Here is a 27,645-nt window from a genome sequence, read left to right as displayed (position 1 = left end):
TGAAGAAGCAGGATTCCTCTCTCCTGTCCTCTGTACAGAAAAGAATAGCCTGTATGTACTGTGATTGTTGCTAAACAATGTCACCCGAAAAATAATTTAAGGCCATAGACTTTTAAAGAGAAACCGTGACCAAGAATTGAACTTCATGCCAATCAGTAGCTGATACCCCTTTCCCATGAGAATTTTTTTCCTTTTCTCAAACGGATCATCGGGGGGCTCTGTATGGCTGATATTGTGGTGAAACCCCTCCCACAGTGTGATGTCAGGACCATGGTCCTGACAGTTTCCTGTCTGTGAACCTCATTGCATTTTGGGAAATAACAGCTCTTTACAGCTGAGTCCAACTGACAAAAAAGCAAGCAGCATCTCCTTCCACTGACATCACCCGTCAGCAGTAAAAATGTCACCATGTGGTAAATGTCAGAATGTAAATCAGGGAGGGAAAGATTTTACAATGAGAAAACACTGACTAAATCATTTATACATAATTATTGTAAAATGAAGCACTTTTGTATTACATTATATTCTCTGGAGTTCCCCTTTAAGTTACATCCACACTTTAGACAACCATCGTTTGGAATAATGAATAATTAGCTGGCAAACAAGCATTCGCCACCTGATATGCCGATCTCTTAATTGAACGACCTTACACAAGATATAACAACTGGATTTATGTTCAAACGACTAATCAGTAGAGAATATTGCGTGCGCATACAGAAGTAACGTCAAAGTTTGTTGGGTGATGGATTATGTGCATGCGTGAACTATCGTTATGTATCGTCATCTATACACACTTTTGGAAATATACGATTGTCGTTCAATCAGACCCGTCATGACGGATCTGCATTTTCCACCGTCAAAAATAATATAAAACTATTTAAAAACTTAAAAAGAGGTAGTAACTATTGGTCTTAGGTGCTTTTCTTCAAGGGCCCTTTCACAGTTAGTGCAGTGCATCTCACCGTACTAAAACACTGCATTCTGTGGCAGAAGTAGTGATAGCCCTATGGGGCTATCACTCTGTACAAAGTGTGGCGGGTTCCATCATGATGATGCAAGAGTAACTGTGCGTCATTTGTGGTTAACCCCAAAGTAAGGCATACTCTCTCATTGGAAAGTATGGTCACACCGCAGCAGTAGTGTGGTGCAAACTTTCAAGATCCTTGCGGTGCGAATGTATTACAATCTTACAATCGCACTGCAACGCAATAGATCAAGTGTGAAAGGGACCTCACTTAAGCCATTTTAAGGGCAGCAATGTGACCTGAAGAGGTTCTGTCTCATGAAACACCTTGTCACAGTGCTAAATTGTGGGCTAATAACTATCACGATTATTCTTTGTCACCCTCACACCTTCTCCTCCCGTTGTCTATTACCTGTTGGTACCCCAAAGCTCACTCCTTGGTCCCACTATATTCCCTATTTATACCTAAGATTTCCATGATCAGCTGATTGGTATGTTTGGCTTTCAAGATCACATATACGCTAGTACACCATGGGCAGCACAGTGGTGTAGTGGTTTGCGCCCTCGCTTTGCAATGCTGGGCCCCCGGTTCGTATCTCAGCCAGGTCAACATCTGCATGTCTGCATGGGTTTCCTCCGGGCACTCTGGTTTCCTCCCACATCCCAAAAACATACAGAAAAGTTAATTGGCTTCCGCCTAAATTGGCCCTAGACTACACACTGCATACAGACATATGACTATGGTAGAGACTACAAGTGAAGCACGTCGGTGAAGGCGGCCAAAGGTATGTTATTGGCAATTACCAAAGACACAACACGTGGAGCACCATCCATAAACAATAATGCAGTCCTATCTATAAATGATAAGGAACCCTGAAATGTGCAGAATGGCCAATGAAAACAATGTCGAACAAGAGAAAACAGCTATGGCCTCTAAGAACCGCACCAAATCAGCACACAATAGATTTACTATATTGACCTGAGGACGCAGGCTGAGTCCCGTGAAACGCGCTGTCTACAGTATAACCATTATTTTAATAAAGACTCCTTTTTCTATCCACGTGAGTCTTCTTTGGAGGTAAGAGACCTCCTTATTTTATTATTTTATTTTATTTTATTACTATTAAATTATCTAGTTATTGCCAATAACATACCTTTGGGCGCCTCCACCGACATGCTTCACTTGTATATCCAACACCTCCTTGAGGTGTCACGCCTACCTCTGGGCGACACAATCTACCAGGGAACAGGGCCATAGGAGGAGAGCGACCGCCCGCGTCCAGAGGGTCCAGGATACCGAGCAGAGACTTTTATTCTTCCGCACGCATTTACGGTGGTTGCAGGATTGCAACCCACCTTTGTGAGTATATATTATTTACAAATTTACATCTTCAATTTATACTAACAATACTGCACCATAAAGGCTCCCGGTCTCACCTTTACTATAGGTCAAGGATAACCCTCTCCATTGTGAAGGGAGCACCCAAGACCCACACAGAAATGGTAGAGACTAGATTGTGAGCCCCTCTGAGGGACAGTTAGGGACAAGACAATATACTCTGTACAGCACTGTGTAATATGTTGGTGCTATACAAATAGTTAAATACACTACCTTCCTACTCTTAATCTCTCTTCCTTAACATCCTATCTCCCTAAATGCATTAGTGTCATCTCCTCTGTTATGTCCTCCCACTTACTTATTTTTAATATGTACAAAACTGAGCTTGTGATTTTGCTGCCTTGTGGTTTTATGTCACTACCTGAAATGACAATCAGTATTAAGGACACACCAATAACCCTGTCTCCTCACATTTGTTCCTTAGGTGTAACACTTGATTTGGCTTTCTCTGAAGCCTTGCATTAACATACTAACTGCCTCCTGTCAGTTCCAAATAAAAACATTTCCTACATTCACTCTTTCCCTGCACAAGACAACTAAAGTGGTAATGCATATAATCATCTATCCCATATGGGTTACCGCTTCACCTTTCAGTGTGGCCTTCTAGGGTACCAATTGGCATCACTCCTGTCCACCTTGAACTCTGCTGTAGGAATCATCCATCTTTCTTCTTGCTCATCAAATGGTGCTGCCATCTTTCATTGTCTCCACTGACTGCCTGTCGAATAGAGAGAGAACATTCCCAACCCCGTCTTCAAGTACCACCAACAGTGCATGTCTTGTGGAAATCAACTATTTATTTATAGCTCAGTAAAAAAGCATAAAAAGACAAAGTGTGCCGGGTCGCCATTATGTACACTTTGTCTTTTTATGCTTTTTTACTGAGCTATAAATAAATAGAAGATTTTTAGACAGTGAGGATCCTGACAACTTATTTGGTTTGATTCCCTGTATACTCCAGGGGAGATCACAGCACGTCATTATCCACTGGTGCTATCACATTCGAGATCTATTTGTGGAAATCAACAGGAGTAGTGAATCAGCACTGCTGGGAAACGTATTACCCCATCTGTGAATGTTTGTGGTTTTCTGAAAAACATGTACTGTTGGTGGTACTTGAGGAAAAAGTTGGTTAGCTCTGTAATAGAGGATCAAGTTGAAGCTTCTAAAGGTGGCCATACACTGGCCGATTTGCCATCAGATTCGACCAACAGATAGATCCCTCTCTGATCGAATCTGATCAGAAAGGGATCGTATGGCCACCTTTACCGCAAACAGATTGTGAATAGATTTCAGCCTGAAACCAATCACAATCTGTGGAGCTGCCCCCCCCCCCCCCGCATACATTACCTGCTCCGGCTGGCGTGAGTCCCCTGGTCTCTGCTGTCTTCTTCTCCACTCCGGACCGTTCCTGCAGCTACTAAACTTCCTGTCCAGGGGAAGTTTAAACAGTAGAGGGTGCTCTACTGTTTAAACTTCCTGCTGGGACAGAAAGTTCTGTGTAGCTGCAGGAACGGTCCGGAGCTGAGAAGAAGGCAGCAGAGACCAGGGGACTCGCGCCGGCCCGAGCAGGTAATGTTTACCCGCTGTATTGCGTCAGTCGTCGGGCATTCGAAGGCCGCTATCGACACACTCCCGACCCGCCGGTGATCGCGAAAAATCTTCCGCACGGACGGATCAACGGGAATCGATGGGAATGATCGATTTCGGACGGAAATCAATCATTCTGTCAGCGGTGTGTGCGGCGATTTCACAGCTGATTCGATCACTGTGATCGGATCGGCTGTATATCGGTGGGAAAATCGTTAGGTGTATGGGCCCCTTTACTCTAACCTGCAAAGCTATCTGTAAAGTGGCCCCTCCATACATTGTTGCAGTGAATCCACAGATACTATCCCAAATGTAATCTACTCTCTGGAAATGAACTCACCTGCTTTAGTCACCCCCACCCACACAATTACATTCAGGACTTTTTGCGATCTTCACCTTTCATCTGGACCAATGTTCCACAATTTTTTTCTAGACTCTCCATCCCTCAAGTGTAACCTTAAAATTCACCTCTTCAGGCAAGCATATGATCTGAAGCAGAACATGTTATTCATCTATTGATCCCGATTGGTCACTTCCATTCCTACTCTACCACTGCCAGCTTTATATCAACTGCTTTTTACATTTTGTTTCAGTCCTTTCTTCCTTTGGAGCATGGGATCTGCATACTTGTTTCACGTGCATGACTTAGAGATTATCATAGTTGAAAATCAGGACAGCGGTCAGAGAAGTAGCATATTTTTCAATGATAGCAGCAATTGCAGTCTAGATATTTGATTTATGAGAGACTATATTTAATATACAGGTTTGTCTTGAGAATTAAAGCAAACCTAATAGAAGAATATTTTGTGAGGGGAATCTGCTGACTTCTGTAATTCAGAGAAACAAATTATGTTCAGCTGAGATGACACAGGATACATTCATGGGAGAAGAGAGTAACCACAGGAAGCAGAAGCTGATTGTACAGGCTTTTTCCAAAAATGCCATACAAATATCTACCCGCTGCTATTAAAAATTAAAAGTACATCTATTGTGTGTAGTAAATATTCTCTATGTAGTGCCGACCTTTATTAATTTAATGAAGGACGTGGCACTTTTACTTTGAGGCGCTAACACAGGCAAATACTGTAGCTTAAATGCTATTGAATCTCATCATCAGTTCCTGTCTAGTTATCCCCTACTTTGTGTCTAATGTGTCTTTCTTACAACCTCCTCAGGGTGTTTATAACAAAAAAGTAAAATAACAAAGCAGTGATAAATGTATTCTTATTGTAAGCAGGCAGAGTACTGAGAGGAGGTACCACAGGCGGTGCTTCCGTTAAGGCAAGGGGGCAATTACCGGGCCCCGCGATACCTGACCCCTGACTTCCTCTTTAACTCTTATGTTCTCCCTAAGAGACTGGGGACAGCATGGCATTACACCTGTCCATCACGGCAACGGCCCACTTCCAGTCTTCATCACACTGCCAGACTCTTGTGATAAGCGCATGTCATTACTCTTTTGCATAACATGCGCAGAATCTCAAGAGGCAGGCAGCGGGAAGAAGATAGGGAGCAGCGTGCCAGCCGATGGGACAGGTGAGATACAGTGCTGCTGTTGTGCAGGGGTCTCTTGGAGCATATAAGATTTAAAGGAGAAGATTGGAGGCGGCAGGCGGCTCGGGGGTCATGAGGGCTGAATTTGCAGGGGAGGGTGTGTGTGCTTGTATTACCTTTTCACCTGGGGTTCCATCAGACGTTGACCTGGCCCTGGGAGGTACGCATGGCATTAATAAACATAGTGGGAGGGTGTGGGGCGGGGCTGAATTCTTTATTACATGCTAAACAGGGAGGAACCACAGAACTAAGGTGGGAGGAGGTGGGTTGGGCCAGGCAGGAGCTTTAGGTATATTTAATTGCAGAAAGGCACTCCCAGAGGAGCTCACACGCTTTATGGACCTGAACCAGTTTTATGTGCTCCTGTACTGCCTGGTGAAGCGGGACTGTTGACCGCGAAACGTGTTGCGATTTTATGGAGCTGTGAATAAATTGTATATTTTTTACTCTGCATTTGAGTATATGTCCACTACCAGAGGGAGGTACGGTAAGTCCACCTCGACTTCCCTCTTTTTATCATTTTTATATTACTAATTTATGCAAGTTTACTATCCTATTTACTAAAAATGGGAGACTAAATTAGGACTTTAAGGATATAATCAGATGAGACAGTGTTATTTTTTTATGGACATCCTGATAGGCTAAAAGTCATACTAAGCTTAATGAACAAATAACATATTTGAACATAGTGTTAAAGTTTTCATGCACCCTTGCTTCTGTTTGAATCAGACTTTTGTTTATCTTGAAAAATGCACTCTTTTTTTTTACATTTTTTGCATACTAAAAATCAATTAATAGTTATATTAACTGTCGTTACTTATGCTACTTTTCTTTTTTCTCCAAAAGTTTACAAGCCCTACGTAAAGAGAAGTCCAGGGACGCAGCCCGCTCCCGACGCGGAAAGGAGAACTTTGAGTTTTATGAACTTGCCAAACTACTTCCTCTGCCTGCAGCTATCACAAGTCAGCTGGACAAGGCATCCATCATACGGCTGACCATCAGCTACCTAAAGATGAGAGACTTTGCCGGTCAAGGAGATCCACCATGGAATCTACGTATGGAAGGACCTCCTCCTAATACTTCAGTCAAAGGTAAGTCTCGCTGACATGCACAAAAAAGCTAATACCTAGTAAAATAGTCCACCATGGTATTACTATCGCTATGGTAAGGCTATCACTATGGTAATAGTATCAATCTTCATATGCAGATGAATGCTGGCAATGGCTTACTACCATAAGATAAATTATGCCCTGAATCATTCAAGGCCTGTTTTTCTCTCCTTATTTCTTTGTCCTTATTTTTCCACAGTGCAGTTACACTATGGGCTTGATTCACTAAACCACACTAGTGTTTTGAGCGCGTTACAACGCGCATAATGGTTTCCACTCAAAAATTTGCGATTGCATGCGAAAATTCGCGATTGCACACGAAAACCGTTACGCGCACTATCAGTTATCACAGTTTAGTGAATCAAGCCCTATAAGAGAAATGCTTGAAATAAATAAGGGTGTATGGGAGAGTGTAAAGGGTCTAAAAGATGCTATGTCTGTGACCCAGAATATGGAAGAACCAGAGCTGATTTGTTATTCTTGATCTCACAACTGGGCATATTTACAAAACTGCAGTAAAATTGCCATGGTCGGGTAGTGTATGGAAATTTTACCGGTACTTACACAAGCTATATAGCACGCGTTGCACAGGTAACCTGTGATATGTGCATTGCCATATACAGCAGAATTTTTTTCTTTTAAGCTTTTACGTAAATGGAGCAGCTCATTACTGGAGACTTTAGCCAGTAGCTTGGATTTCTTTGCTTTCATAAAACTTATGAAGGGGGGGGGGGGGGGGGGGGGGAAGCTTATTTAGCCCAAACAGGACCCTTTGATTGCCATGTAACAGGGGAAAAGTCTGATATGACCCCACAGGGCAGGACATTTAAAAGGCAAATGTTCATCTCAACTACAGTTCAACCGTCTTGCAGGTTACAGCAAGCAAAAAGCCTGGTAAGAAGTTCACTAAGACAGGTACACAGTCAACCTTCCTTAAGACCAACAAAGGCAAGGCTACTTCCAACACCGGAGAAGATCAAAATCCTTTTTGACATAAGGCCTATCAAAATGGGTCAAGTAGCGGCTATTCTTTAAAGCTTCTCTTCAGTTGCAATAGGAAGCAGTGGTTAAATCCTCACATAGGTTTAGTTTTTTTTCAACTTGACATTTTTATTATTTTTTAACAAATACCAGCTCCATGTATGATTAACGCAAACACAATATTTAGCAAATATCACCATGCGGGTTTCAGCCAAGTCCTGGGCGTGTCATAAAATCTAGGCAACAAGTACAAGCCAGTGGGGCTAGAGAAGTACCTTTCAGGACTGTGCGGTTCAAGGAGTCTGGAACTTCCCAGTTCCAAACCTTTCTTACGACATCATAGAGCTCAAAGCTGTCCAACAAGCTTTAGGCTTTTTTTCCCCTCTACTTCTGAGGCATTCTAGGGGGGGCATTCTCAGCGCGTGTGGGGAATACCCGTCCCGCACTCGGGTCTGTGACATGACCTCCTAACGATGATCGCTCTCTCCAAAAAAGATCAAGGACAATATCTCCTCCCACCAATAGGGAGAGGAATACCTATACCGATGAGAGGCCCCCAATGTGTGAAGGGTATGTATCCAATAGAAGGTGATAGAAAAAAGGGGCAAGGTTTGCTTACCCACATACGAACTTCATATGTGGGTGGCTAAGCAAACCTTGCCCCTTTTCTCTATCACCTCCTATTGGACACCTACCCTTCACACTTTGGGCACCTCTCACCACTCCATATTCAAAGGCATTCTATTGTTTTGAAGGTGGGCAACAAGGTAGCTGTCTCCTATGTACAAAACCCGCAGTCAAACTTTGCTTGTGAAGACCAACCCCATCTTGGTCTTTGCACAAAACTATCTGTCCAACCTCTCAGCAACCTTTCTTCCATGAGTTCAGTATCTTCTGGCAGACAAGCTTTCCAGAGAGCAGTTAACAACAAGTGTTCCCTTCACTCTTGGATATTTACTATAATCACAGAGAAATGGGAGTCTCCAGATATAGATTTGTTTGCGTTCGAATGGAACAAAAAGATACCAGTTTTTATTTTGAGGTTTTCAACGTTTCCGCTCTGGTGACTGGTGGTCTATTGCAAGACTGAAACTTTCAAGTAGCCTATGCCTTCCCTCCAATTCTTCTTATATTCAAGTTCCTTTGAAAAGTCTGCAATCACCATTCAACATTATTGACAGTCCTTCCACATTGGTCAAGGAGGCCTTGGTGCTCTCTTCTTCTTCTTAGTGTAGAACCTCTTATGCAGGTTCCTTTAATCCCAGATCTTTTATCTCAGGGAGGTAAAAGACAGCTTAAACTTTAAGGTGTGGAAGTTGAGAGGAAAAGACTGTTGTCATCAGGATGTACAATTCAAGTAGTGGGGACTCTTATCTTGGCAAGACAGCATTCCACAAGATCATTATACAATAGGAGCTGGAGTAAATTTTCAGACTTGGTTAATCATGTTCTGCTTCTTCTCAAAAAACAAAACAAAAAAAAAAAGATTAGCTCTGTTAGAACTGGGCTTGTCTCATACAACTTTTAAAAGTCGTGTATCTGCCATTCCAGTGTCACAAGAATCCAGTGGTCTTCAAACACTTTAATTAGGCTGTTCATGGCAGCATTTTTGAAAATGCGCCCTCCTAAAGATCGAAGATTTCCAAATTGAGACTTACCTTTGGGGCTGGAGTTATTGTCTAACACCGTTTGTCCTACATTGCAAGATATTTCAGAAAATACAGCATTCCTTATTGCCACTATGTCAGAAAAAAAGAGTCTTTTCTAAATTTTCTACAAGATTGAGAAGTACTACATGTTCCTTATTATGTTTTACCTTAAGTGTCAACTCCCTTTCACTTCAATAAAGAGTTGTCATCAAAACTGCAGAAAAGCATCCACTCAGTCTTGTGCGGTGCATTAAGAATTATCTCACTAACACTGAGCATAACCAGAGCTGTAAGTAAGGGCAGGTAGACCCACATGCTGCAGCATGCTTTAATGTGTTTTCTGCACCCACTAGCATGCTCCAACACACGTTATAGGGGGCTACATTGCGCAATCTATGTATTGGTGGGACATAGCTTTTGGCCTATTGTGCAGGGCAAAAGTTGTGGGGTGGGTTTATCTGGGGCAGTCCTATGCTCGAGTTTATACTGTAATTAATGTCCAAATTGGTCCAATCAGGGCAAAGATGACAAAATACTGCCCAGTTGTGTACTGCCTTGGAGATGCACCAGAAAAAGAAAATTACTTTAGGTAAGTATACAATCATGCTATTTTTCATTTTAATGTTTGTGTATCCAGATTATTTTCTATTAGAATAGGAAAGTTCAGAATCGACTATCCTTACTTCCTGATGCTGATATTACATTCATGACCTGTTGTAATACATGTTGTCAAAACTAAGGAAGTTTTATTTGAAGTGTTGGGTGAATTGTGGTGGGCTATGTCAATTTTCGGGGCTAATGCTATAAAACAAATGTTTTTTCTGCCTGTTTTCTATTCAAATATTGTATCAGTTTCAAGAGAGGTTCAAATTAGATGCTGAGAAAGACAGAGACAGTGAGTTTGTAGCTCCATCCCTAGCCAGTACTTTAAACAAGTATGGGGCAGGGGTGTAGCTAGAAATCATGACCCCCCCCCCCAAAAAAAAAGAAAAATTGTGCCCCAGGTAGCCATCAGTATAGGCAGCTATAGGTACCTCCAGTATGGGTGCCCCTCAGTGTAGGTAGCCCCACAAGTATAGTTAGCCAGACATGCCCCCCAGTGTAAGTAGTATTAAGTAACCCACAGTATATGCAGCAAGAAGGGCCCCTCCACCTATCTAGTCCCTCAATAATAGGTAGCCAGATTAGCTCCACATATAAGTATTCAGATTAGCAACCCTAGTATAGGTAGGCAGTTTAGTCCCCCACTCTCATCGCGTAACCAATTTGACGAGAGAGATAGTTCTGTAGTCATGGATACACGCACGCTAGGAGGAAAGTAAATCATAGTGGAGCCCTGTAGGGGTTTGTCACTGCTTTCCGGTGCTCCACTTGCTTATTATGCTATTTAGGAAACCCACTGCCGGTCTCCATGAGGCCTGCTGCAGAACCCCCGGATGGCTGGCGCCGACCACCGGGCCATCTTGGTAATCCCTGCACCACTGATATGGGGAATGGGAGGACTTATGGTGTATTTGGTCACCCACTTAAAGGATATAGTAGACCTAAGAAAAAATGTCAGCTTTACTTACCTGGAGCTTCCCTAGAAGTCTATGTGTTGCACACCGCAGCTCCGCTGTCACTCAGTCTTCTGCTGTCTCCTCCATTGTGGCTTTTGCACAGGCAGGTAAGTAAAGCTGACGTTTTTTCTTAGGTCTGACCACCTTTAACCTATATGTATAGATTGAAGGTGGTCATAACCCCTATCCTATTTTCCATATGCATACTGCATACAGATCTAGAACAAGTATGGTGATCAAGTGCTTTACTAAAAGTCTTTTTACTCTGGCTGCATGCTTGCTTCAAAAACTATGGAAGCCAAAAAGATTAACAGGACAGCCAGGTGATAGGCATTTGGCAGTCACAAGGTGGCTCCCCCAGGACCGCGTAACACCAATTGGGGTTAAGTCCTGGGGGAGTGGTTTGCAGGGGATTTCGCACGCCGATGCGCATGCATCCCCACATGAGTGACGGAGCTCCACTTCGTCATCAGTCTACCAATGGCGTTTGCTGCTAGGAGACTGTTAGACGGCGGAAACGCTGTCTATTTACATTGCACAGTGTTGCGATCTACGGCAGCACTGTACTGGGGACAGCCGTGTCACTCGGCTGTTCCCTGGAGAGACTCAGAGAGTGATCGGTTCTCATAGGCTGATGCCTATGAGAGCTGATCGCTTTGATTGGCTGTCTGGGGGGGGAGGGAGGGGGGTAATGAAAAAAAAAAATACACAAATGTATTTAAAAATAAAGTACAAATAAAATAAACAGCACAGCAGCGATCAGAGCCCACCAACAGAAAGCTCTATTGGTGGGCAGTAATGGGGGCAGGGGAATCACTTATGTGCTACGTAGTATGGCTCTGCAGCAAGCTTTTAAAGCTGCAGAGCAGTAAATTGTAAAAAATAGCCTGGTCACTAGGGGGGCGTAAGCATATGGTCCTGAAGTGGTTAAAGGAAAAAAAAATATGTTGATTTGAAGTTACATTCCTGTGTGCTGAAATCAGATCAAATATCAAATGGTGCAGTGTGGTAAACCAGGGAAACAATGGATATGGAAATATTGTTTCCCTGATCTACTACACATTGTATAATGTATGCCTAGCTGTAAACAGACTGTAGTGATTTATTTGTCCAGCTTACAAAATGTGACTTATTTGAGCAGAAATGGTCATGGGTAGATAGATAGGGACAATATCCTCTGGTGTCCCTTTCAATACAGACAGATACTTGGTTAATCAAAGACTGTCAGTATTCTGATCCAATTACTTTCAGAGATGAAAAGACTTTGACAGCTATCAACCTGTAACATGCTAACACATGTTCACAGACCACAATGTGCCTTGCCGAAAACTGCAGATTTTGCTTGGTATGATCTGGAATAATGTGAGCATATTACTAGTTCCTACCATTAATTACCTTATTACATGCCACTAAGAAAACTGACCAGCATTAAAGGCCTTAATTCAGCCACCCATTTATGTTAAGTATGTTAATTAGCAATGTATAAAGTTGTGTGCATTCCACACAACTATATATTTATTGTAGGCTCCTGTTAAGCAGGATCCAGTACATTTTTACTGTGAGTAGAGCGTTAGCTCCTTCCCCACAGCAGATCACCTGACCCAGTCCACTTTCACTCATTCACACACCTAAAACAAGCATGCAACTACTGTGGTCAGACTTTAGTCAGAGCACCTGATTTCTGTACTTGTTTGTTAATTGTTGTAAAGACCTATGTGCACATGACCAACAGTATGCCCAGGTAATTGGTATTGGTAACAACATATACCTGCCTCTGTATCACTCTTCCTACAGGTTCACTTCAAAATACACTCATTTAATTTGGTTGCAGTAGTCTTAGTAGTCTGAAGGTAATAACGAGTGCTTAAGCACTCAAATTCGTGATTTAAATGAGCTTTAATTAGCTCAGGTGTGTGGCAGGGAGTAAAGGGGTTGTTTACCCATAAGTGCGTGTCCTCCCAGTGCTCCAACTAGCTTGTACGTTGCAAGCCTCAACACCACGCACTTCCTCCTTCTAGCTTGAAGGAGGAAGTGCGAGCAGTGAGGCTTGCAACGCGTCCAGTAGGAAGTTAGTTGGAGTGCAGGGAGGACGCGCACTTATGGGTAAATAACCCCTTCACTCCCTGCCGCACACCTGAGCTAATTAAAGCTCATTTAAATCACGAATTTGAGTGCTTAAGCACTCGTTTTCACTCATGAGAGCATCACTGTTGGCCACACTAGACTGTTCACAGGGCTTGGCCAAGAATTTAGCACTAATACAGGTGTCCCCCCCAAGGTTGCTTTCAAGATCCAGCTTGCCAGACTTTTAACATTGACATTAATGGGTGAGCCCATTGTTCCCCTCCTTATCTCACCGGCGGAGGCAATCTCTCAGCCCTGTACTGTTGGCTCTCCTCCTAGCTTTATAGACAAAAACCACGTTGCTCGGCTCTTGCCTAGCAATGTGTCGGAACAGCATTGGGGCCCCGCAGTATTACCAGCAGGATCGAGTTCATCATTAGTGCCATTTTAAAGGAGTGCGGTTGGACAGACATCACCAGATGTTGTCACTCACTGCAAATTTCAGTGCCAGAATAATGGACCTAGAACAGTAGGCATATAATAAAGGCTCCAGTTATAAAGGGCGCCAGATATAAACGATATTAATGTTATCGGTTAGTAAAATGGGTGCCAGAATATGCCATGAATATCGTTTATAATACTGATATTTTACTATTCTCCATTGTAACCTCTTTTTTTACATTTAGTAAAATGAGCACCAGTAAAGTGATAAAGTATTGTTTCATTTGCTGATATTGTACTACTTCATTCATATAGGAAAATATATTTAATACTTACTGATATTTTACTATATTTTACTATTGCCTAACCTCTCTTTATTCTCACGCAGAACCCTCCCCTGTTGGTACCTAACCTCAACCCCCCGGTGGTGCTTAACCCTAAGACCCCCCTGGTGGTGTCTAACCCTAAGACCCCCCTGGTGGTGTCTAACCCTAAAACCCCCCTGGTGGTGTCTAACCCTAAGACCCCCCTGGTGGTGTCTAACCCTTAGACCCCCCTGGTGGTGTCTAACCCTAAGACCCCCCTGGTGGTTCCTAACCTTAACCCCTCCCCCAGAGGTGCCTAACTCTTAAGACCCCCCTGGTGGTGTCTAACCATAATACTCCACTGGTTATGCATAAAATAATTAAAAACAGTTTAAAAGGTAAAAGAAGGTGTTTACCTCAATAACGTGCTAATGCATAGAGGTAAAAAAACAAGTTACATTTTGTTAACACACTTGACGACAGTGTTGTTGTTAACAACTGGAAAATGGACTAACTCCCTGCACATTAACATTGCGTTAGATCACAAAATGGCGGCATTTACTCAGAAATGGCTATAGTTCCACTTTAGACCACAAGATTTGTGGTATACTTAATTGAAAAAACGATCTTCTAACAGCAGATTTAGAGTCCCTAACCATTTATAGTCTGAAAGGCTCTCATCACAGATTCCGCTTCTGTCGTTCTAAGCTCCATACTAGCTGACATTAAACGGTTCTTTGCTGTCGGGGTATGCACAATAAAAATGCATAGAGCTGTCAGCAATCATTCATTTAATCAGGCTGTGCAATGAGGTAAACAAAGATGGCAGATTAATGAGTCCGGTGTGCTCAGTGACTGACAGAGCTGCAAACATAGGCTGTCTGAAATTAACCCCATACTAGCCAAACCCATATTTATATGGTGTATGAAATCCCACAATGCTTTGCCTTTGCTTCAGAACGAGGAGAAACGAAGGGACTTGGGATCTCATTTTGTAAAATGTTCCACTCTGGCGGTATGAAATGTCTGCCATGCAACATTATCCATCTTTTTAGTTTGTTGCTTTGCGTAGTCTGAGGCCTAGAGCACCTACATTTTATGGGTGGCGAGTGGCCCCTTGTTTCATTACTTATCGCATTTCTTATTTATGTACTCCGGAGGAAATCATAAGGAATTAACATTTTATCATGTGGAGGATACACTTATTTATATTATATGAGTTCTATAGAAAGTGTATTAGCCACAAAGATTTACAGTGATAGATGGTAGCAATAGAAGGATTAAGTTACATTTAAATCCAGCCCTGATGACAATGCAAAGAAAAATATGTATTCTTATGTCAAGTCTATGTTATAGAGTTGTGTTACCGCCTTATTACTAGAGATGGTCAGTGAGATGCAATTCATTCGGAACGGACGCAAGTTTTTATGCTAATCTTATGCAGATTTATCCTTATATAACTTGAAAATCGGCCAATCAAATGCCACTGCAGCAGCATCTGATTGGAATGTTTTCAAGCAGCATAAACTTGCATAAATATTTGCTCCCACTCAGATCTATTCACATTTAATTCACATTTAATGGTCCAACTTTTTACCATGCATGCTATCATTATAAACGGACAAAAAGTGGGGATAATAAAAATTGCACCCTTCAGAAAGAAAACACAGAGACAACAGGAGCCCAAATGGTGCAGTATGTCACAGTACCAGAAGTACATAAAATATGCAGATGGATTATACTCACAAAGGGCAGAAGGGCAACCGACCACTAGAAGCAGGGGGAGATGTATAACCCCGACTCCACTCGGGTGACCAGACGGAGCTGGTGATGGTCGCACGAAAAAGCAAACCTCAAATGACCTAAATTGGTCAAAGAGGGTTGATCCCCCTCCAAAAGGAGGGTAAAGGCAGAGGATAAAGGGGAAAGAGGTGCCCAGAGAAGATAAAATGCATTAAAAAGAAATAAAATGAAAAAAGTGAGGTGGCTTACCTCAATGAAGACAAATTCACGTGTTAGGCCCCGTTCACACTTGCGGTTCGAGTCCGCAAGTGTCCGCGGGTCCAGGTCCGGTGGCCGCAAAGAGACCGTACGGGTCTCTGCGGTGGCCACAAGGCGGCACAAGTTGCGGATCCGGAATGTATCAGTTCCGGCTACAATAAAGTAGCCGGAACTAGATACAAAGCATGGGGGATACCGGCGTGTAGTCCGGGCCCCCCAAGTGGCATAGGACCGGTGCTGGAAGCATCCGATCCTATTGCCGGTGTGATGGGAAACATCCGTTTCCCATTGCACAGCATGGCCGCATGCGAAGGGTCAGGATCCGGCCCGGGTCCGCAGCCGCACCGGGATGGACTGAAAAATAGTGCATGTTGGAAAAAAAGCCGGACCGTCCCGGAGCTGTGTTCCCGGATGGGATCCGGACGGCGCACGAGTGTGAATGGATACATTGATTAACAATGTATCCATTCACCATCCGCTGTGTACGGAGCGTTCCGGGTCCGGGGAAGCCAGACCTGGAACGCTAATGTGAACCGGGCCTAAATAGAATTTTATTGCACTGGCAACGCGTTTCATGGGTGCATACCCACTTCCTCAGGCCAAATAGCAGTGCCTAGTAGAGCTTGTAGCCACAAATAAGGCGCATTATTTGTGGCTATAAGCAGTATTAGGCATTACTATTTGGCCTGAGGAAGTTAGTATGCACCCATGAAACGCGTTGCCAGTGCAATAAAATTCTATTAATACGTGAATTTGTCTTCATTGAGGTAAGCCACCTCACTTTTTTCATTTTATTTGTTTTTAACGTATTTTATCTTCTCTGGGCGCCTCTTTCCCCTTTATCCTATCATTATAAAGTGTATCCACCTGCACATTGCAGTGTGTAAGATGATATTTTCGTTATAAACTGGGCAGCAGTAGTGTTTTCTCCTGTAGGCGAAATCATGAAAAATCTGACCAGTTAAAAGCTCACAAATATGGCTATGAAGGGATCTAAAGTCTTAAGGAAAGGCATGATTGGTCATGTATGACCTTTGCTTGTACCGGCTAAATAAAAAATACACAGCTAAATTATACTCCATATATGGCTTATTCTGTTGGCCTTTAATTTTGCTTTATCTTTGCCTTTGGTTACTTTACTGTTCTTATATTTTGTTACTTTAGGTTCCCACTTGTGCAGGACTTCCAACAGCCAGTGGCAGTGGACAGTGTAGTGTCCACTCTGATAGTCTTTTGTGGTCAGGTTGAAGCCTGTTGCAGATGCATTTCCACTATAGGCTATATGAGAAAAGCATCTGCTCTTTGGGAAAATTTGCGGACAGCACAAGAGTGTGTCACACATACTGCAACGGATCCAGTGGTTGCAGATTGACAAGTGAATTTTTTTTTACATAAAATAGGATCTGCCAACTGTCACTTTTCCATTGCAGTAAAACAAACAAATAAGTCAGTTTTCAACTATAGTGGGAACCAAGCCTGAACAATTATGTTCATACAGCTCATACAGACCAGGACTGGAACATCTTTACCTGCATCACTATCCAGAAGTTAGATGTAGCATTTTCTTATGTTGATTAGGTATTCTTAGTTTGTTAGCCATTTGGTGTGTATGATGTATTGTTATCATCTATATAATATTTTTGGGGCAGATTTTGGTAGATAGAATTCGTATTTGATATATGCTTTTCATATTAGTTTTTTTGTATTGGTGGGCCCCATGACTACATATTGTACAATAGATAGATGCCCTTATAAGATCTAGCTAGATAGTGTACTGGTTAGACACAACTTTTGATGTGACAGTCCACATCAAAAGGATTCAATCCTGGCCGGCCAGTAAGGAGTCCTTGGGCAAGACTCAGTGAGCTCCAGGATGGTCCTCTGAGTGCACCTTTATTAGCTACTGCTCTCAAGTGCTTTGAGTCAGACAGGATAAAAGCACTGTTATCATTATAAGCCAGTGCTAATTCACTCACAGTGATCTCAGTCTCTGCATAAGGAGGCTTTGCTTCCATAATGCATGGAAGGTACATTGATGTGAGAATGCATCCAAATCCCTCAGACTCAAGCTGTACTGATATTATTACGCGATGCGTAATATATAACCAGAATACAGTTTGGTTAAGGTAATACAAAAAATGCCTGCATGTGGCCATTCTTACTGGGATCCTGAGTTGCATCAGTCTGCTGCAAGCAAACCTCCCACCTTCAGGTTGAATTGGGCTATTAGTACATGCCCCTCACACCTTCAGCAACATTATAACATTATACGTTTCCTGAATCTTTAGTGATCACACAGAGCACTGGGCTTTTCCTTCATTCATCCTCTCTGTCAGACCATGCTTCTAAACCTTTAATGGATAAGCAGGGGGAGGGGAGCAGGTAGTGATATCTGTAGACATGACCTAGTACCATGTGCAACTGATGAGCAGCACATGCTTAAAGAGGAACTTCAGCCTAAACAAACATACTGTCATTAAGTTACATTAGTTATGTTAATTAAAATAAATAGGTAACATAATCTCTTTCCCATCCTGTTTTAAAAGAACAGGCAAATGTTTGATTTTATGAGGGCAGCCATCTTTGTGGTTGAAAAGAGGTGACAGGGAGCATGAGACACAGTTCCAACTGTCCTGTGTGCTAATCACCCCTCCCAGTTGCTAGGCAACGTGAATAACAACATAGGAAATCCCATCATGCTTTGCACAGCATCAGGGAAAAAAAGCCTGGGCAGTTTTCTTTGATGGGTGGGGAGCTTAGCTGAAAATGCAGCTAAAAATGATGCTTTGGTAAGAAAAACAAAGTTCTGATGCTGTGAAACTGTTAAAGAAACACCAAGTCTTTTCAGTTCTGCTGAGTAGATTTTTAGTCCGGAGGTTCACTTTAAGGAACCCTTTCTAATAGAAATACTGGATGTGTAATGTTGATGCATTGTTTTCTGGTGGCCATACATGGTACAATTTTTTCATACAATCTTACATTTCTGTGTAATATAAGGGAACTGCCTAAGTTACCCTTTCAGTATATTCACTTAATTTACCCTTATTCTACATAGAAATGGTAAGATTGTATGAAACAATTGTACCATGTATGGCCACCATTAGAGCTGCGCCTCAGGGGCTGCCGCGCTATTTATGCCTCCTTTTCCATTTGAGCCACTGATGTCCAAACACAGAGACAGAGCACTAGATTGCATGCTTGTTTTATGCTCGGTACACACCATTCAATTTCTCATCAGATCAACCAGTCCAACTGATCATTTCTGACATGTCCGGTCAGCTCCTGATTGATGAGATGATCGATTTTGTGGAACAGTGATCTGATAATCAATCCAGCTATCGATTGGGAGCTGATCGGATAAGTCTAAAATTATCGATTTGACCAGTCGATCTGATGCAAAATTGAATGGTGTGTACCAAGCATAAGGTCAGCTGCCCATTTAGATACAGAAGCCAGAATCACCGTGACTGCCCCGGAGCTTGCATTTTAAAAATCAGTGGCACATCCTATATTTCTTTTCTGACAGGTCCACTTTAGCTCTTATTGTACATCTGGATGTCTGTTGGTAATTGAGTAGCTTTCAGGGGTTAACTGGAAGGGATTTTGGCATCACATCTCCCCCAACAAAGGCTGTTGCCGTTTGTTATCTCCCTGTTTCTTTTATTTATTTTTTTGCTTTCTAATCGTAGAGCAATTTCCACAGCTGTGGGCAAGAGACATTGCATTCCCGGGCCGGGCTGTAAGAAAAATTGAATGACAGCGAGCAAAACAGCAGTAATTATAAAACTAATTACTAAACGCTCATGATGCCCGCAGGCTTGTGCATAACTAAAATTAGAAAAAGAAATTGCTTTTGGCTGAGGAGGAGGAGGAGAGCTGTTTTGGTCGCTGCTCCCATAACGCATCCGTTTTCAAATCAGGGCGGTGTGTTTAGCAGCATGGGTTCAAATCCCTGTGTAATAATGACAAATAATTTCTCCTCATACAGAACTGCAGAATGTGCGAGCAGATAAGACCTACCAGGCTCATGCGTTCTGCCCTTTTGCCATTTTGCTTTAAAACGTTCTGTATGAGAGGCCCAGGAACAGCAACATGGCTGTTGTCAGGCTTCTCCCTGCCATGCTACCTGTTGTGGGAAGCCATCTATTATCAGCCTGCCCTGCCATTTGCCAATTACTTTCCCTCATGCCCTTCCTGCTGGTCATCAGTTCATCTTTAGTAGCTTTACATGTTGCATGCAGAAAATGCGGATGGTATTAAATCAAACTAACAAGCTGGATGGGGTTTGAATGCTCTCCCCATCAGTTTTCTCCCACAACCTTAAAACTTACTGCAAAGTCAATGGCTCTTTCTACTAAAATTGTCCCTAGACTGTAGTAGATTTTGGGCCCTGCTGAAGGTCATTTAGGCTAGGTTCACAGTCGGAGTTAAGCTGTGTTCCCTGTAACAGCTGCAATGCAATGGACCAGGAAAGCGGCGCTGCACATTGCCTCAATATAGTCAATGAAAAGTATGCTTCACTGCCACTGTTAACGCTCATGGTTTGCAGTAGTGCACTGCATGCAGTGTGTTATGATGCCGCATGCCCTTATACCACACCCGCCACACTGTGAACATCGCATAGGTGGTGCATTGCCGGACAGCAAGATGATTTAGAATGCATTATGCCTCGGTGCAATGCTGCGAACCTAGCCTAAGTTATATAAATGGGAGAATCTATTCTGTAAAGTGCTGCAAATAATGTGTCAGTGTTAAGTAAATGCTTAATGATAACAATAGCCAATTGAAAGTGTTCCGTTTAAATCAGAACTTCGTCCAAAACTTTTATTAAGGCTTTAGTTAGAGTAAAGAAAGATTAAAAGGTCTGTCATATTTGTATTTTTGTGTAGGTCGTCTTGATGAGATGTCACCACTCTTCCTGTCTCGTGTACCTTTGTCACCAAGAAAAAGAAGTGAGTGAATTCTGCAACAGAGTAACATAGGCAGTAATAAAAACTTGATAAAATATTCAACTTCTTCCCAAACTAATACAAAAAAAATATTGCTGTCTGTATTGCCAGTGGAGAGATTCACTCACTTATTGTCATGTAACCAGTTCCCGGGAATAAAGGGAATTTAGAGACACAAATAGTCAAACAAATCTGACACAGACTCTTTTTTTGATAGCAAACACTTCATTATAATATAGAGCCTTATCCCAACTGTGAAACATGGTAGTGAACGTATCATGGTTTGTGCTTGCTTTGCTGTCTCTGGAATTCGACAGTTTGCCATCATTGTTGGAACTATGAGGTTTGAATTTTACTAACACATTCTGCAGTAATGGGTCACATTGTTTGCCCATAAAATGATGCAGTGACCATAAACACATGATCCACCAAAAAATGGTTACTTTTCTCTTTTGCCCATTCTCCATATAATGAATATTTAAAGCAAAAATGTAAAAAAACAACTATACATTTAAAGCTGATCTCCAACTATAAGTATTGTTATTTTTAGGGGGGGTGCAGATCCTAGTTTTGAGTGTATATAGAGTGAGAGGGCACCCCTTCTGGTGCAAAGCTGACCCAGTATTGTAAGGTGGCGCTTTCATTTGGCGTGGCATTTGTTTTCATGAAGTGGTATTATTTTACCATGTCATCTCTGCCTAAAACAATTCTATCCATGGGATTGTTGAGCTGTTGGATGACTGAGTACAGGGTGTAGAACTGGAACTGCTTGTCAACTATATTGCTCTGCAATATTTTTTCAAGGCTGCCTGGTCTTAGGGCCACATTACATGGGGGACACAGACTAGAAGTTGTAACTAAACTTCAGTAAATTTTGATGCCTTTGTCAGTGATGGAAACTAGTCACTAGCACCAGTGAGTAATCACAGTATCTTGTCACTAGTGCTAAAAACTAGTCACAGCAGATAGCTGCTGTTGCTAGTGTCTTTGTTGCCATTGTGAACTTGCCCTAAAGCCTCATACACACGAGGCACAGATGTCTCACAAGAGACAAAAAAAAAAAAAAAAAAAGCAGCGACAGTTCGTTGCCAGGTCCCTCTGTGCAGCAGCCGTACACACAGCGCACAGAGGGACAGAGATGCGGCGGAAGCTGTCGCCGAAGGTTCCTCCTCCCTGCCGGAAGCTCCATTCATGGAGTGTGGGTTGCTGTCGCTAGTCCGCATACACAGGCAGTACGCGTGGCGGACTAGCGACAGTTGCGGCGAAGTTGCGGCGACAGCTGTTGCCGGCGATTGGCCACGTCAATCGCCTGGCGACAGCTCTGACTGGTGACGGTGCGTGGCGCGCGCCTCATACACACGGGGTACCTGTCGCCGCAACATGCGCGTGCCATGTGTTTGTGGTGATAGTTGTGCCCTGTGTGTATGAGCCTTAAAGACATGCTTCGAGAGAATAATGATGTCACCACATTACCATAGCTTTAGACCTGATTGAAAGGCAATGTCTTTTGTTTTCTGAAAATAAATAAGAAGTCATATAGTACACATGAAAATGCATGTAGTAAGTGCATAAGATTGTTTAGAATATAACATTAAATATTAAAGTTTGTCTTCAAGAAGGCTTGATATAAAATGTTAAACATTAAACTTTAGGAATACAGAATACATTTAAATCTAAATCCCACCAGACAATGGTTTGTATGTTACAGCTTCTATTAAGGCTCTAATGCTACTTCTTTCATATAATAAAGTCTGCCTAGTTTTTTCAAAAAGAGGGAATGTCTCCACTGAGCGTGTACTCAGTAGAAAACGTTTATTGCATATCTGCAGTTTAGACCTATTTAGGTTTAGGATTTATCTGGTTAAAACTTGTTATATAAGGTAGATTAGATGGCAAAAAGTAAAGTTGTATAGGGTCAGCATAACCCTATCACCGTAAGATTTTAGTCTCTTCAGTATTAAGTAACTGAACTTTGACCTCTTTGTGGCTGACTGGTATGAATGGGCTGGGCTTATTGCTTGACATGCGTTACTGATCATCTGACATCCTAATCATTCAGTAGGAGTTAGTTAGAGTTCTTTCATGGAGTGGCTACCCTGATGTTTTCAGCCACATCTCACCATACTGTCTCCATGTGTCTCTAACCTTTTGTCATTTGGCTTGTGTTCGGAACTAGTTGTCACCCAGTGTTCAGAATTGTGTCACAGTTGCTGGAGTTAATTACTCTAATGGTATCATTTTTAGTGAAAGATCATATTTTCGATCAGATTATTCAGATCGTATTGTATGAAAACCAAAAAGCTGGTTGACCCAATCGATCCTGAATCCTTGAAGAAATGATCAATCAGCACGGCAGATTTTTTCATTGCTAATATTTTCACTGGTTTAAATATGATTGCAAGTTGAATTCTTTAATGCTGTGGATCTATTTAAATACGATCTTTTCTTTTGATCTGAATAATCTTATCGAAAATAAGGTTATTCACGGTAAATCCCACTGTTGATGGGCAGCTATAGAATGCTGGGCAAACACAGAAGAACTAGTGCAACAGAAAAGTTTGCCTATAGTAGGTGCAATGCTGAATGAATGCCATTGGCCACCCTTCTGCTCTGTCTGGTGGTTCCACAAAACATTCCAGTGCTCCTACCCTTTGACCGTTTCTCAAACTCTCATCTGCAAGAACTTTAGTCCGGTTTCTTGCCTCCACTCAATCTCCACTGTTAGCCTAGTTCGAATTTTCAGCTGGCGATGATAGCGTTTAAAGAGGACTTCCATAGTAAAAATCTAAATCCTGCAGCGTCCCTGTAAAAAAAGTAATGTTTACCTGAGCAGCCTTGTCCCACGAAGCTGCATGGAAGACCCCACATCTCTCGACTTCCAGCGCCTGGCTCCACCTCCCCTCTCTCCTCAGAGAAAAACGGCAAGCTATTTACTGCAGTAAACAGCATTTTTCTAAGAAGAGAGAGGGGAGGCGGGGCCAGGCGCTGGAAGTAGAGTGATGCAGGGTCTTTGGGGCGGCTTTGTGGGACAAGGCTGCTCCGGTAAATATAATTTTTTTTATTTTTACAAGGACGCTGAAGGATTTTGATTTTTTACTTTGGAGGTCCACTTTAACGTGAAGAGGATAACAGAAGCACATGGAACAGTTACTTGAAAAACTTGGCTACTGTGCCTATTTATTATTCATTAGGTTGCGAGCCCCTTGGAGGGACATTGAGTGATGTGAATTGCTCAGTTCTTTTTGTAACAGCTGCAGAAATATGTGTCAGCGCTATAAAGATGTGTAACGTATATAAATATTAATAAAGACTTTAGCATGTATCTGCTGCTTTGATGCTCTAACAATTTTTAATAGTCACATAAATAAAATGGTGTAGTTTTAAGCTGTAGGACGTATAATAAAACTATGAGAAAGGGTGTCTAAATTTTATACAGTATGAAGGATCTTCATCAAACTTTGTCTGCTTATTTTCTTCATCAAACTTTGTCTGCTTATTGGACCTGAACTCTTGCGCAGGACAGAAGGAAAACGTGGAGAACTGCCCCTGTAGGTGTTTAGAGATTTTAGCCTGTCTAATTCCCCCTCATCTGTAACTAATCACAACTGTAATTTGATCTCTCAGCTGTGTCAGCCGGCTGCCTTGGTAGAGCAGTTAATTTGTAAACACAGGATGACAACCCTATATCTGCTTCCATGAAAGCAGGAAGTAGACACACTGCAGATTTATTGCAGGATTTGTATCAGCTGCAACAAAGAAATGTTTTTCTTTAAAGGATACCCGAATTGACATGTGACATCATGAGATAGACGTGTGTGTACAGTGCCAAGCACACAAATAACTATGCTGTGTTCCTTTTTTTCCTTTCTCTGCCTGAAAGAGTTAAATATCAGGTATGTAAGTGGCTGACTCAGTCCTGACTCAGACAGGAAGTGACTACAGTGTGACCCTCACTGATAAGAAATTCCCCCTTTTATCGCTTTCCTGCTCTCAGAAACCATTTTCTGCTAGGAAAGTGCTTTATAGTTGGAATTTCTTATCAGTGAGGGTCATACTGTAGTCACTTCCTGTCTGAGTCAGGACTGAGTCAGCCACTTACATACCTGATATTTAACTCTTCCAGGCAGAGAAAGAAAAAAAGGAACACAGCATAGTTATTTGTGTGCTAGGCACTGTACATACACATGTCTATCTCATCATGTCACATGTCACTTTGGGTATCCTTTAAAGGTTATTATGCTGTTGCTTATCCTTTAGAGCAGAGAGAAAGTTCTTCATTCAGATCCGCTTTAAAGGAAAGTAAGTACATCTTCTTGTGTAAAAAGTCGAGAGAGACGCTGTAATTGTAGCTGCAGCATTTGAAGCCTGCATATACAGTTCTCCACTGAGTACTCCACCGAGACCGAGATCAGCCCTAAGGTCATTCTACTCCCTCCTGTTGTTTCTTCACGTTTTATCTTCTCTCTAATTAATCTGTTAAAGCAATTTAGATTAGCTTATTGAAGTTAAGAATTGAGCCAGTTATCAGTACAGTAATGCATGGCATTGTGTATTTATACAATTACTGTATAGCTTTTACCTTGTAGCTCCATATACACCCTAGCTGAAACTCCTGTGCTGAGAATCCAGCATGTGGACGGCAGCCACCGACCCCTCCGTTCGGCCAGCAATCCACCTGGCAGCCAAGAGCTTTGTTCCACTCAAGCTTGGTTTCTTCTTATGTAAAAAACTTACCCATTTGGTATACCTCTAAGAAATACAATAAGCAGATCCTATTGTTATAAATAATATCCACTTGTGAATAAAACAGAAATCCTTCTGCCATGTTCCGGCAAACACAAGGCAGTGTTCTGACCTGTAGCATTTTTCAGTAATGGACCACAACATGGCAGGTGCATGGACACAATGAAAGCCTATGAGAACGGATAGTGTCTGTTTTTACTAGGCTGGTCACCCCTTGCAAAATGCATATACTCACCTGTACCTCTGCTAACTCTTCAGCTCGGTTCCAAAGCCAAAAAACATATTGGTACCTGGCAGAAACATGGGGCTCCCCGTCGGATTGCTAAAGACCAATGAGAATCCGCAGCTACAGGGAGGATTCTCATTAGTTCTTGGTGGATCAGTGAAAATCCTCCCTGTTGCTAGGGAGAATTGGTCTATTGTAAACCAATATGTGCCCCATGCTTCTGCCGGCCTCCAGTCTGTACCGGATATTTCCTGGACCAAACGGCAGTGTCGACAGAGCAGGCAGAAAGGATGCAAATCAGCAGGTATTGCCTCATTTGTGTATACAAGGCATAACATGTTAAAGCGGATACAAGATGAAAAACTAACTATAACAAGTAACTTGTCTATATATCTTATCTAAAGTTTAGATGGTTTACACAGCAAATCTAGCTGCCAACCGCTTCAACAGTGTATGATTATTTCTTCCTGTGACACAATGAGGGCAGCCATGTTTTGCTTGTCTTCATTACAAACAGGCAAGCTGATATGTATCTCCAGCCCTCAGTCTGTGAAAACTGCCCTTTCCTCCTCCCTCCTCCTCTCTGCCTCTGAAATCTCTGGCTAGTAACACCTCCTCCTCCTCCTGCCCAGACTGAGCTCCCATAAGCCCTTGCCTCTTGGGTCTCAAAGTGCCAAGGCACTGGAGAAGCTGTGGGCGAGGCTTGTTTAGTTTATAGGGAATTGGGGTATTAAATTGTGATCATTACTAGCATAGCACCTATTAAGATCTACTACCATAGTTGAAGGGAGCACTTAATGGGCCACTGTTGTCCAGGGACCCCCAATGCAATCACAACCTCTGCATCCCCTATTGCTATGCCACCAGACTCCTGAGAAAAATGTGGTATGCCACGGGCCAGGCTGCTGTATCTGGGAGTCACAGCACTACTTTATCAATCAGTGGCTGGATAGTGTACTGGTTAAGGGCTCTGCCTTTAACATGGGAGACCAGGGTTCAAATCCTGGCTAGGGTCTGTACCTATTCAGTAAGGAGTTCAAGGCAAGACTCCCTAACACTGCACGGTGGCCTCCTGAGCGTGTCCCTGTGGCTGCAGCTCTTGAGCGCTTTGAGTCCGACAGGAGAAAAGCGCTATACAAATGTTCGGATTATTATAATTATTAATCAGCCTTGCACAAAATCATCAAGAAATGAGCAGAACGGATTAGTTTACCACCATGTCTAACCAATGAATAACTCATATAATGGTTGTTTCTGGTCGAATGGTTGTTTCATACACTGGTCGATTTGCCATCAGATTCGACCACAAGATAGATCCCTCTCTGATCGAATCTGATCAGAGAGGGATCGTATGGCCACCTTACTGCAAACAGATTGTGAATCGATTTCAGCCTGAAACCGATTCACCATCTGTGGAGGAGCTGCCGACCCCCCTTCCCCCCCGGCATTCATTACCTGTTCCGGCCGGTGCGAGTCCCCTGGTCCACCGCTGTCTTCTCCGCCTGGGCCCGGCATCTTCTCCGCATCGGCATCCGCGTATAACTTTCTGTCACTCCAGTGACAGAGGAAGTTCAAATAGAGCGCCCTCTATTTGTACTTCCGCTGTCACTGCAGTGACACAGGAAGTTATGCCGGATGCCGTGATGCGGAAAAGATGCGAGCCGGGAGGTGACAACAGTGACAGCGGGGACTCACGCCGGCGGAGCAGGTAATGTATCTCCGCTGTATTGCGTCGGTCGTCGGGCATTCGAACGCACTCCCGACCCGCCGGCGATCGAGAGAAATCTTTTGCACGGATGGATCGACGGGAGTCGACGGGAACGATGGATTTCGGACGGAAATCCATGGTTCTGTCAGCGGTGCGCGCGGCAATTTCACGGCCGTTTCCATCACTGTGATCGAAACGGCCGTATTTCAGCGGGAAAATCGTTAGGTGTATGGGCCCCTTTCAGCTATATTTGTATTTCTATATGTTTCAATGTGCCCAGGGGTTGGTTGGGGATCAGAAGTCGCTAAAAATCCAGCATGCCAGCTTTACAAAACATACAGTAATTACCTCGTTGGTTGCCACTGACAACACCTCCAGTCCTTCAGTCAGTCTGTCTATTTTA

The 27,645-nt window shown here is 42.8% G+C and overlaps 1 protein-coding gene across 4 annotated transcripts in view; it reads left to right on the top strand.

Moving 5' to 3' along the window:
* Positions 1-27,645, top strand: part of NPAS3 (neuronal PAS domain protein 3) — a 634,738-nt gene that overhangs the window by 237,647 nt on the left and 369,446 nt on the right. For 3 of the 4 annotated variants that reach the window (XM_068253452.1, XM_068253453.1, XM_068253451.1), the window contains 2 exons: positions 6,354-6,598; positions 20,506-20,568. In XM_068253452.1, coding sequence (XP_068109553.1) covers positions 6,354-6,598; positions 20,506-20,568 — 308 coding nt within the window. The remainder of the gene's footprint in view (positions 1-6,353; positions 6,599-20,505; positions 20,569-27,645) is intronic. The other variant, XM_068253454.1, reaches the window with a different exon arrangement.

Source organism: Hyperolius riggenbachi, chromosome 9 (assembly GCF_040937935.1).
Source record: "Hyperolius riggenbachi isolate aHypRig1 chromosome 9, aHypRig1.pri, whole genome shotgun sequence".
NCBI lineage: Eukaryota > Metazoa > Chordata > Amphibia > Anura > Hyperoliidae > Hyperolius > Hyperolius riggenbachi.
Note: the sequence above shows the minus strand (reverse complement) of the source record. Positions and strands in the feature narration are given on the sequence as shown.